Source organism: Symphalangus syndactylus, chromosome 7, assembly GCF_028878055.3.
Source record: "Symphalangus syndactylus isolate Jambi chromosome 7, NHGRI_mSymSyn1-v2.1_pri, whole genome shotgun sequence".
NCBI classification, from domain to species: domain Eukaryota; kingdom Metazoa; phylum Chordata; class Mammalia; order Primates; family Hylobatidae; genus Symphalangus; species Symphalangus syndactylus.
The window spans coordinates 48979983-48992662 of record NC_072429.2 but is presented as its reverse complement, the minus strand read 5'-3'; the positions used below and the strand labels follow the sequence as shown (position 1 = coordinate 48992662).

General features: G+C 39.2%; 1 protein-coding gene across 8 annotated transcripts in view; it reads right to left on the bottom strand.

Moving 5' to 3' along the window:
• Window positions 1–12680, bottom strand: part of FAM13B (family with sequence similarity 13 member B) — a 114785-nt gene that overhangs the window by 43059 nt on the left and 59046 nt on the right. For all 8 annotated transcript variants that reach the window (XM_055286127.2, XM_055286126.2, XM_055286125.2 and 5 more), the window contains one exon: window positions 333–374. In XM_055286127.2, coding sequence (XP_055142102.1) covers window positions 333–374 — 42 coding nt within the window. The remainder of the gene's footprint in view (window positions 1–332; window positions 375–12680) is intronic.

The window sequence follows — 12680 nt, the reverse complement described above, 5'->3', positions numbered from 1 at the left end:
TGTCTCAAAAAAAAAAAAAAAAGAAAGAAACTATGGGTACTGCTCACATTTTTTATGTAAAGTCTACTTTTTTAAAACTTATATTCTATGAACATTTTTCAATTATTTCAGAGGATTCAAAAAAAACCATCTGAAGAAAGCTCATCTTTATTTTGTATATTAATGCAATGGGTTTCTTCATTTGTTACTATCACAGTAAATAAAAAACTAGTTTACTGCCTGTGTACAGTCTTTCCTCTAAAGTGAGCACAACAAGTACATTATTTTCATTTCTACAGCTTAGTAGTGTTTTAAAATCTTAAAAATTTGTCTTCTATAAATATACTACTTACTCTGTAGAGGCTGGTAGGATGCTGATGGGAGATATATGGGTGCTGCAATCAAAGAAAGAAATTAGCTATAAAAATGTTCAATACTCAATAACTACAAAATGTGCTGAAATCTGCCACATTTGCACTACCTTGACACAACCAGGAGAGCACATACTAAGTGTTGTATTCTTGTTTACATATCAAGTTGGAAATATTTTCTGAATCTGGTTGGTAAAGCTTTCAAATATTAACCAAAGAAAACAAATTTGGAAAAACGTATCACTAACAAGACCAAAAATTTTAAAGTTAGAATTCATTATGAGCTAAGACCATTACCTGCATTTATCTCTCATTTAATAACTTTCAATACCCAAGGAGTTACAATTACTTCCCCCTTTCCACAAAAGTGAAGCTCAAAGACGTTAATTAACTTGGCCAAATGCATATGGCCATGGGTTGGGTACCCCAAAGCCCCTGCTATTAACAAAGATGCTCTGCTGCCTTCTACAACCAAAACAAAGTGACTAAAAACAAAAACACACACGCCACAGCATGAACACCTCTCACAGATGATGAATCTAATTTTCTAAAGAAACAATTTTTCACACAAAAAGACCCCCAAATATATATACTTGTGGGGGTGAGAGTGGGACAACTACTTTCTCTGGTGCTCAGTTGGAGAAAAACTGATCGATTTCCAAAGCTGGAGGGAAAATTAGTTGTACTGGATTTAAGTGAACAGTAGTATTAGCTGTTCATGAATACAGGTAATTTTTAAAAAATCATTTATCAGATAAAAGACAAGGTATGTTTAAATGGCACCGTGTGCCTAAGCACATCATCACAGCCAACACTTAGCCATAGGGAGGAGTGACCCTGCCTTCTTGACCTGAACACCACATCTGTAGCTACCTCATCATTTTTTAAATGTAAATTAGTTTTATGAAGATCCTCCAAAATGTGGCAATACAATCTCTAACCAAAATGCAGAACAAACGCTATCAAGTTAGTATTGTCAGGATCCACTGCAGGAAACCAAATGAGTATCATTTACCATTCATTCACTCGGCAATCTTCATGTCTCTCAGTAGCAAAGTGAACAAATGCTTTATCAAACAACAGTAAGCCCTCTTGATCTGACACACATAACCCCTCCTACATATAAAAATATTTTTTGTTAACTGCCAGTATCATGCTAGTTTCCAATGAATGGATTATTTTTAGTTCTAAAGTACTTCATGCTGATCGTCTCCAGGGAAGTGTTTACCAATATTCATACTTAAAGATTTTTCTGGCTAGGTGTAGTGGTTTATGCCTGTAATCCCAGCACTTTGGCAGACTGAAGCTGGAGGTTCACTTGAAACCAGGAATTCAAGATCAGCCTGGGCAACACAGCAAGATCCCATCTCTACAAAAAAAAATAAAAATCAGCCAGGCACGATGATGGTGCATGCCTGTAATCCTAGCTACTTGGAAGGCTGAGGCAGGAAGATGGCTTGAGCCCAGGGAAGTTGCAGTGAGCTGTGATCGTGCCACTGTACTCCTGCCTGGGTGACAGAAAGATACCTTGTCTCAAAAAAAAGAAAGAAAATAAAAGAACTAAAGTTTTTTGGAACTTCATTTCTGAAATCCAAAAAAGCTGGGGGGAAAAACCCCAAAACATGGTACAAAGAAGAGTGTAGCCATCATCAGTTTATTTCTAGTGGCTTCCTGTGAGCTAAAAGTTAAATATTTATTGACTTCTGTAGAAAAAAAACAAAAAGTAAAAAGATAAATGAGGCATTCCCTAAAGAGTCTTAACTTCAACTAGGATATTAAATCATTTTCTGATATTTTGCTTTAATAAACTATTGCTTATATTTTTACATTTTGGTTATCAACTGCTATTAAGTTAAAAAAGTTGAATCTTTATGTGGTGCAATCTGTTTTATTTTCCTTGGTAATATGTGCAATCTCTACTAAACTTAGATGATTCCTTGCCTATCGAGAAATATTCATTTTATTTTTAATATCTAATTATAATCCAATGACAATGTGGCATATTGAATGGTGTGGGGAAAAATCTATAAATTGAACACTCTTAGCCATTTAATTTGTGATCTCTGGTGAGCTATCGCTTTATCTTTTTTTTTTTTAATTATACTTTAACTTTTAAGGTACATGTGCACAATGTGCAGGTTTGTTACATACGTATCCATGTGCCATGTTGGTGTGCTGCACCCATTAACTTGTCATTTAGCATTAGGTATATTTCCTAATGCTATCCCTCCCCCCTCCCCCCATCCCACAACAGTCCCCGGAGTGTGATGTTCCCCTTCCTGTGTCCGTGTGTTCTCATTGTTCAATTCCCACCTATGAGTGAGAACATGCGGTGTTTGGTTTTTTGTCCTTGCGATAGTTTGCTGAGAATGATGGTTTCCAGTTTCATCCATGTCCCTACAAAGGACACGAACTCATCATTTTTTATGGCTGCATAGTATTCCATGGTGTATATGTGTCACATTTTCTTAATCCAGTCTATCGTTGTTGGACATTTGGGTTGGTTCCAAGTCTTTGCTATTGTGAATAGTGCCGCAATAAACATACGTGTGCATGTGTCTTTATAGCAGCATGATTTATAGTCCTTTGGGTATATACCCAGTAATGGGATGGCTGGGTCAAATGGTATTTCTGTTCTAGATCCCTGAGGAAGAACCACACTGACTTCCACAATGGGTGAACTAGTTTACAGTCCCACCAGCAGTGTAAAAGTGTTCCTATTTCTCCACATCCTCACCAGCACCTGTTGTTTCCTGACTTTTTAATGATCGCTGTTCTAACTGGTGTGAGATGGTATCTCCCTGTGGTTTTGATCTGCATTTCTATGATGGCCAGTGATGATGAGCATTTTTTCATGTGTTTTTTGGCTGCATAAATGTCTTCTTTTGAGAAGTGTCTGTTCATGTCCTTCACCCACTTTTTGATGGGGTTGTTTGTTTTTTTCTTGTAAATTTGTTTGAGTTCATTTTAGATTCTGAATATTAGCCCTTTGTCAGATGAGTAGGTTGCAAAAATTTTCTCCCATTTTGTAGGTTGCCTGTTCACTCTGATGGTAGTTTCTTTTGCTGTGCAGAAGCTCTTTAGTTTAACTAGATCCCATTTGTCAATTTTGGCTTTTGTTGCCATTGCTTTTGGTGTTTTAGACATGAAGTCCTTGCCCATGCCTATGTCCTGAATGGTAATGCCTAGGTTTTCTTCTAGGGTTTTTATGGTTTTAGGTCTAACATGTAAGTCTTTAATCCATCTTGAATTAATTTTTGTATAAGGTGTAAGGAAGAGATCCAGTTTCAGCTTTCTACATATGGCTAGCCAGTTTTCCCAGCACCATTTATTAAATAGGGAATCCTTTTCCCACTGCTTGTTTTTGTCAGGTTTGTCAAAGATCAGATAGTTGTAGATATGCGGCATTATTTCTGAGGGCTCTGTTCTGTTCCATTGATCTATGTCTCTGTTGTGGTACCAGTACCATGCTGTTTTGGTTACTGTAGCCTTGTAGTATAGTTTGAAGTCAGGTAGCATGATATGATGCCTCCAGCTTTGTTCTTTTGGCTTAGGATTGACTTGGCGATGCGGGCTCTTTTTTGGTTCCATATGAACTTTAAAGTAGTTTTTTCCAATTCTGTGAAGAAAGTCATTGGTAGCTTGATGGGGATGGCATTGAATCTATAAATTACCTTGGGCAGTATGGCCATTTTCATGATATTGATTCTTCCAACCCATGAGCATGGAATGTTCTTCCATTTGTTTGTATCCTCTTTTATTTCATTGAGCAGTGATTTGTAGTTCTCCTTGAAGAGGTCCTTCACATCCCTTGTAAGTTGTATTCCTAGGTATTTTATTCTCTTTGAAGCAATTGTGAATGGGAGTTCACTCATGATTTGGCTCTCTGTCTGTGATTGGTGTACAAGAATGCTTGTGATTTTTGTACATTGATTTTGTATCCTGAGACTTTGCTGAAGTTGTTAATCAGCTTAAGGAGATTTTGGGCTGAGACAATGGGGTTTTCTAGATATAAATCATGTCATCTGCAAACAGGGACAATTTGACTTCCTCTTTTCCTAACTGAATACCCTTTATTTCCTTCTCCTGCCTGATTGCCCTGGCCAGAACTTCCAGCACTATGTTGAATAGGAGTGGTGAGAGAGGGCATCCCTGTCTTGTGCCAGTTTTCAAAGGGAATGCTTCCAGTTTTTGCCCATTCAGTATGATATTGGCTGTGGGTTTGTCATAGATAGCTCTTATTATTTTGAGATACGTCCCATCAATACCTAATTTATTGAGAGTTTTTCGCATGAAGGGTTGTTGAATTTTGTCAAAGGCCTTTTCTGTAACTATTGAGACAATTATGTTGTTGTCTTTGGTTCTGTTTATATGCTGGATTACATTTATTGATTTGCGTATGTTGAACCAGCCTTGCATCCCAGGGATGAAGCCCACTTGATCATGGTGGATAAGCTTTTTGATGTGCTGCTGGATTCGGTTTGCCAGTATTTTATTGAGGATTTTTGCATCAATGTTCATCAAGGATATTAGTCTGAAATTCTCTTTTTTGGTTGTGTCTCTGCCAGGCTTTGGTATCAGGATGATGCTGGCCTCATAAAATGTGTTAGGGAGAATTCCCTCTTTTTCTATCGATTGGAATAGTTTCAGAAGGAATGGTACCAGTTCCTCCTTATACCTCTGGTAGAATTCGGCTGTGAATCCATCAGGTCCTGGACTCTTTTTAGTTGGTAAGCTATTGATTATTGCCACTATTTCAGAGCCTGTTATTGGTCTATTCAGAAATTCAACTTCTTCCTGGTTTAGTCTTGGGAGGGTGTATTTGTCGAGGAATTTATCCATTTCTTCTAGATTTTCTAGTTTATTTGCGTAGAGGTGTTTATAGTATTCTCTGATGGTAGATTGTATTTCTGTGGGATCGGTGGTGATATCCCCTTTTTCATTTTTTATTGCGTCTATTTGATTCTTCTCTCTTTTCTTCTTTATTAGTCTTGCTAGTGGTCTATCAATTTTGTTGATCTTTTCAAAAAACCAGCTCCTGGATTCATTAATTTTTTGAAGGGTTTTTTGTGTCTCTATTTCCTTCAGTTCTTCTCTGATTTTAGTTATTTCTTGCCTTCTGCTAGCTTTTGAATGTGTTTGCTCTTGCTTTTCTAGTTCTTTTAATTGTGATGTTAGGGTGTCAATTTTGGATATTTCCTGCTTTCTCTTGTGGGCATTTAGTGCTATAAATTTCCCTCTACACACTGCTTTGAATGTGTCCCAGAGATTCTGGTATGTTGTGTCTTTGTTCTCGTTGGTTTCAAAGAACATCTTTATTTCTGCCTTCATTTTGTTATGTACCTAGTAGTCATTCAGAAACAGGTTTTTCAGTTTCCATGTAGTTGAGCGGTTTTGACTGAGTTTCTTAATCCTGAGTTCTAGTTTGATTGCACTGTGGTCTGAGAGATAGTTTGTTATAATTTCTATTCTTTTACATTTGCTGAGGAGAGCTTTACTTCCAACTATGTGGTCAATTTTGGAATAGGTGTGGTGTGGTGCTGAAAAAAATGTATATTCTGTTGAGTTGGGGTGGAGAGTTCTGTAGATGTCTATTAGGTCCACTTTATGTAGAGCTGAGTTCAATTCCTGGGTATCCTTGTTAACTTTCTGTCTCGTTGATCTGTCTAATGTTGACAGTAGGGTGTTAAAATCTCCCATTATTATTGTGTGGGAGTTTAAGTCTCTTTGTAGGTCACTCAGGACTTGCTTTATGAATCTGGGTGCTCCTGTGTTGGGTGCATATATATTTAGGATAGTTAGCTCTTCTTGTTGAATTGATCCCTTTACCATTATGTAATGGCCTTCTTTGTCTCTTTTGATCTTTGTTGGTTTAAAGTCTATTTTATCAGAGACTAGGATTGCAACCCCTGCCTTTTTTTGTTTTCCATTTGCTTGGTAGATCTTCCTCCATCCCTTTATTTTGAGTCTATGTGTGTCTCTGCATGTGAGATGGGTTTCCTGAATACAGCACACTGATGGGTCTTGACTCCTTATCCAATTTGCCAGTCTGTGTCTTTTAATTGGAGCATTTAGCCTGTTTACATTTAAAGTTAATATTGTTATGTGTGAATCTGATCCTGTCATTATGATGTTAGTTGGTTATTTTGCTCATTAGTTGATGCAGTTTCTTCCTAGCCTCGATGGTCTTTACAATTTGGCATGTTTTTGCAGTGGCTGGTACTGGTTGTTCCTTTCCATGTTTAGTGCTGCCTTCAGGAGCTCTTTTAGGGCAGGCCTGGTGGTGACAAAATCACTCAGCATTTGCTTGTCTGTAAAGTATTTTATTTCTCTTTCACTTATGAAGCTTAGTTTGGCTGGATATGAAATTCTGGGTTGAAAATTCTTTTCTTTAAGAATGTTGAATATCGGCCCCCACTCTCTTCTGGCTTGTAGAGTTTCTGCCGAGAGATCAGCTGTTAGTCTGATGGGCTTCCCTTTGTGGGTAACCCGACCTTTCTCTCTGGCTGCCCTTAACATTTTTTCCTTCATTTCAACTTTGGTGAATCTGACAATTATGTGTCTTGGAGTTGCTCTTCTCGAGGAGTATCTTTGTGGCGTTCTCTGTATTTCCTGAATCAGAATGTCGGCCTGCCTTGCTAGATTGGGGAAGTTCTCCTGGATAATATCTTGCAGAGTGTTTTCCAACTTGGTTCCATTCTCCCCGTCACTTTCAGGTACACCAATCAGACGTAGGTTTGGTCTTTTCACATAGTCCCATATTTCTTGGAGGCTTTGTTCGTTTCTTTTTATTCTTTTTTCTCTAAACTTCCCTTCTCGCTTCATTTCATTCATTTCATCTTCCACCACTGATACCCTTTCTTCCAGTTGATCGCATCGGCTCCTGAGGCTTCTGCAATCTTCACGTAGTTCTCGAAACTTGGCTTTCAGCTCCATCAGCTTCTTTAAGCCCTTCTCTGCATTGGTTATCTTAGTTATACATTCATCTATTTTTTTTTTTCCAAAGTTTTTAACTTCTTTGCCATTGGTTTGAATTTCCTCCCGTAGCTCAGAGTAGTTTGATTGTCTGAAGCCTTCTTCTCTCAGCTCGTCAAAGTCATTCTCCGTCCAGCTTTGTTCTGCTGCTGGTGAGGAACTGAGTTCCTTTGGAGGAGGAGAGGTGATCTGCTTTTTAGAGTTTCCAGTTTTTCTGCTCTGTTTTCTCCCCATCTTCGTAGGTTTTTCTACTTTTGGTCTTTGATGATGGTGATGTACAGATGGGTTTTTGGTGTGGGTGTCCTTTCTGTTTGTTAGTTTTCCTTCTACCAGACAGGACCCTCAGCTGCAGGTCTGTTGGAGTTTGCTAGAGGTCCACTCCAGACCGTTTGGCTGGGTGTCAGCAGCGGTGGCTGCAGAACAGCGGATTTTTGTGAGACCGCAAATTCAGCTGTCTGATCGTTCCTCTGGAAGTTTTGTCTCAGAGGAGTACCTGGCCAAGTGATGTGTCAGTCTGTCCCTACTGGGGCGTGCCTCCCAGTTAGGCTGCTCGGGGGTCAGGGACCCACTTTAGGAGGCAGTCTGCCCGTTCTCAGATCTCCAGCTGCGTGCTGGGAGAACCACTACTCTCTTCAAAGCTATCAGGCAGGGACATTTAAGTCTGCACAAGTTCCTGCTTTTTGTTCGTCTGCGCCCTGCCCCCAGAGGTGGAGCCTAGAGAGGCGGGCAGGCCTCCTTGAGCTGTGGTGGGCTCCACCCAGTTCAGGCTTCCTGGCTGCTTTGTTTACCTAAGCAACCGTGGGCAATGGCGGGCACCCCTCCCCCATCCTCGCTGCCACCTTGCAGTTTGATCTCAGACTGCTGTGCTAGCAATCAGCGAGACTCCGTGGGCGTAGGACCCTCCGAGCCAGGTGCGGGACACAATCTCCTGGTGTGCCGTTTTCCAAGCCCGTTGGAAAAGCGCAGTATTAGGGTGGGACTGACCCGATTTTCCAGGTGCCGTCTGTTACCCTTTTCTTTGACTAGGAAAGGGAACTCCCTGACCCCTTGCGCTTCCCGAGTGAGGCAATGCCTTGCCCTGCTTCGGCGCGAGCCGAAGTCGTGCGCTGCACCGACTGTCCTGCACCCACTGTTTGGCACTCCCTAGTGAGATGAACCCAGTACCTCAGATGGAAATGCAGAAATTACCCGTCTTCTGTGTTGCTCACCTTGCTTTATCTTATACCAAATTCTAGAGAAGCTCTCTAATTCTCAACTACTTACTTCATCAGTCTGTTACTAAAGCTTTATATAATGTTTTAATTCTTGGTAGGGCTTATATCCTCTCTGTTCTTTCTCAGATTTGCCCTTGTTAGTCATCTGCTCATTTTCCCAGAGGAATTTTCTCACCCTTTTTTGTCAGATTAGATTATCAATAAAATGCTAGTAGGTAAATGGATACAAGATATTTCATAAAGAATTAAATAACCAAAAAGAAAAATAATCAACCTAACTAGATATACAAGTTTAAAATAAGGAGCCAGGTGCCAGTGGCTCATGCCTCAAGTCCCAGCTACTCAGGAGGCTGAGTCAGGAGGATTACTTGAGCCCAGGAGTTTGAGGCCACCCTGGGCAACATAGCAAGACCCCCATCTCAAAAAAAAAAACAAATAAGGATTAAAATAAAATTTATATATATTTCTGCTGATGTCAATAGAGTATATTGATAAAGGCTATGAAACTGGCATGCATGTTGCTAGTGGGAAGGTTAATGAGTAAAAATTTCTTACGGAAATCTATTTAGTAATGCATTTCAAAGAGCTCTAAAAATGTGCATGCACTTTGACTCAGAAAGTCTGAGACTCTATCAAAAAGGGTTTATCAAATCTACCACAATCTATCCTAGATACAAAAGTGGAGGATGGATTTTATACCATAAAGTATTCTCTGTAGCATTTTTCCAATATTATAAAACTTCTCAAAAATACAGAAAAGTGAAAATAAACTGTATAAGAACACCTATAGCCCCAACATTTAGAGTCTACAATTAACATTTTACTATATTTGCAGAATTATCTTTAAGAAAGAAATATCAGCAAATGAATATATAAAATGGATCAGGACACATACAATGGACTGTTGTGAAATCATTGGTGTTAAGATTAGACAATAATAACAGAAATTGTTTTTATATGTGCAAGCATAAACAATGTGTGCAACTATGTAGTAAAATGGCTCCATTTAATAATGTGTTTTTGTAACTATAAACAAAGGCAGATACACTAAGCCAGAATTTGGGAGCTCTCTTGTAGCATCTCTAGAGCAGGGATGTCATCCATGGACCATTTGTATCACAATCTCCTGAAGTGACAGTGTTATTTTGTTGGAGATCTGTACTTTATCCCAAACCTCAAATACCATAAAGCCAAAGTAAATAAAATAGTATGGCACCCACACACAAAAATAGGCAGACAGAAAAGAAAAACAACCATCATATACACTTCATTTAGAACAAAAGGTGGTGTACAGAAAGCAGGGAAATGGCAGTGTTTCAAAAATGAATGTGATACAATTTGGTATCCAAATGGAAAAAGTTAACTTGGCCCCGACCTCACACATGAGAGATAAAATCAAATCTGGGTAGACTGTAGATCTAAACATGAAAGGTAAAATAATAAAGGTAAGAAGATAACGTGGAAATGTTTACTTAAGAAAAGATTTCTTAAACATGACACAAAAAGCATTAACCACAGGAGGAAAAGAGTGACAAATTTGATTAAAATTAGCAACTTTTTTTTGAGACAGGGTCTCACTTTGTCACCCAGGCTAGAGTGCAGTGGCGCAAACAAAGCTCACTACAGCCTCCATGTCCCCGTCTCAAGGGATTCTCCTGCCTCAGACCGCCAAGTAGGTGGGACTACAGGCACATGCCCAGCTAACTTTTGTAATTTTTGTAGAGGCAGGGTTTCACCATGTTGCCCAGACTGGTCTCAAACTCCAGAGCTCAAGTGATCCTCCCGCCTCAGCTTCCCCAAGTGCTAGGATTATAAGCATGAGCCATCATGCTCAGCCAGGAACTATTTTTTATATAATAAAAAATAATAAAATTTTAAAACCTATTTTTAATATAATATATATTTTTAAAGTCTCCTGACAAAGAAAAAAAAAAAAAAAAAGGCCAGGCGCAGTGGCTCATGCCTATAATCCCAGCACTTTGGGAGGCCAAGGCGGGCAGATCACCTGAGATTGGGAGTTCGAGGCCAGCCTGACCAACACGGAGAAACGCCATCTCTACTAAAAATACAAAAATTAGCCGGGCATGGTGACGCATGCCTGTAATCCCGGCTACTCGGGAGGCTGAGGCAGGGGAATCACTTGAACCTGGGAGGAAGAGGTTGTGGTGAGTTGAGATCATGCCACTGCACTCTAGCCTGGGCAACAAGAGCGAAATTCTGTCTCAAAAAAAAAAAAAACCTCCAATGAACCGCTAAAGTTCACAAAAGTAGGAATCAGCCAAAACACATATGAAAAAGGGGAGGGCTCTTATTAAAGTGACAATGAAATACTCTTATATGCTCACAAGATTAGTTAACGCCAAGTGTTGGCAAGGATGTGAAACAACTGTCACACACTGTTAGTAGGGATGTAAACTGGAATAAGTACGTTGAATAATTAGGGAATACTTACTAAAACTGAAGACAGGTGTTATGTCTTCATCTGCATGCACATGTACACCAGAAGATGTGTATAAGAACGTATATAACACTACTATTAAAAATAGTCACAAAGTAAAAACAATTGAATTGTTCACCAATAGCAAAATGGATAATTGTGGTGTAATCATACAAGAGGATACTTTACAACAATGATACAAGCCACAGTGACATGCAGCAGCATGGATAAATCTCAAACTTACACAGTGAAAAAAACCACTGTTCAGTGAAAGAAACCAGACCAAGAATTTACATATAATCTGATTTCATTTTCATAAAGCTCTAAAACATACAAGGAAGTGATTGCTATAATGTCCACATAGTAATCACCTTAGTAGGGAGGGAGGGGATCAGGATTTTGAGAGCAACTGGGGTGCTGTCACAGTTTATTCACAGATGTGTGTGGTTACAAGGATATTTGCTTCTAACTTGTTTTGCTATACATTTACTTTATGCCCATTTCTGCAGTATGATTTACTTTCCAATATAAAATGAGGCCAGCCACGGCAGCTCATGCCTGTAATCCCAGCACTTCAGGAGGCCAGGGCAGAGGATAACTTGAGGCCAGGAGTTTGAGGCCAGCCTGGGCAACACAGCAAAACCCCATCTATTTTTTTAATTAAAAAATTAATTTTTTAGAAAAGCAAAGAGGCTGGGCATGGTGGCTCATGCCTATAATCCAGCACTTTCGGAGGCTGAGGCGGGCAGATCACTTGAGGTCAAGAGTTCGAGGGCAGCCGGGCCTACGTGGTGAAACCCCGTATCTACTAAAAAAAACACAAAAAAATTAGCTAGTCATGGTGGTGCGCACCTGTAGTTCCAGTTACTCGGGAGGCTGAGGCAGGAGAATTGCTTGAACCCCGGAGGTGGAGGTCACAGTGAGCTGAGATTGCACCACTGCACTCCAGCCTGGGTGACAGAGCAAGACTCCGTCTCAAAATAAATAAATAAATAGAATAAAATAAAACAAGGAAAAAAGCTTTTTAAAAAGGTAGATTCCAAGTTCCCACTCCAAATCTCTAAAGTAGGGCCTAAGAGTCTACATTTTTAACAAATGCCAATGATGATTCTTATCCATAGTAGTAAGTTTGAGAAACACTGGCTTAGGTCTATATCTAACCTCCAAAAACAATAAAGTTTAATAAAGTTTCCAGTTATTCAAAGGAGCCAAAAAGAGGCAAAAGTTCCGGTGGTCTTAAATTGAATAGATCACAAGGTAGTTGATCTTTTTTGCTTCCTATCCCTTTTAATTGCTACTGAAAACTACAAGTATATATAAAAGCAGTGATCAGCAAGCTCAATTATTACTGCAAGAGTAAAGATTCTTTAGCCCTGAAGAATATGCTGGGACAATCAAATAAACAGCTCCTTTTAATAAGGAGCCTCCCACCAGCCACAGTAAACAAATCAAATAAATAGATTTTGTACTGTAAGAGTCAGGTTGTCACCCACAAGGCTACATACAAAATGAATTGTACAACTATGTTCTCTCAGCTTCTGAAGGACAAAAAGGACTGACTTAGCTTTCAGATTTCACAGATTTTAATTATTCTTTATTTTCATACTTTAGTCAAATCCTGTGGGTAAAAAGCGCTGATATATCAGCCAGGGCTCACACACACCAATAGATATAAAAAAGATATATCAATATAGTTATGCATCT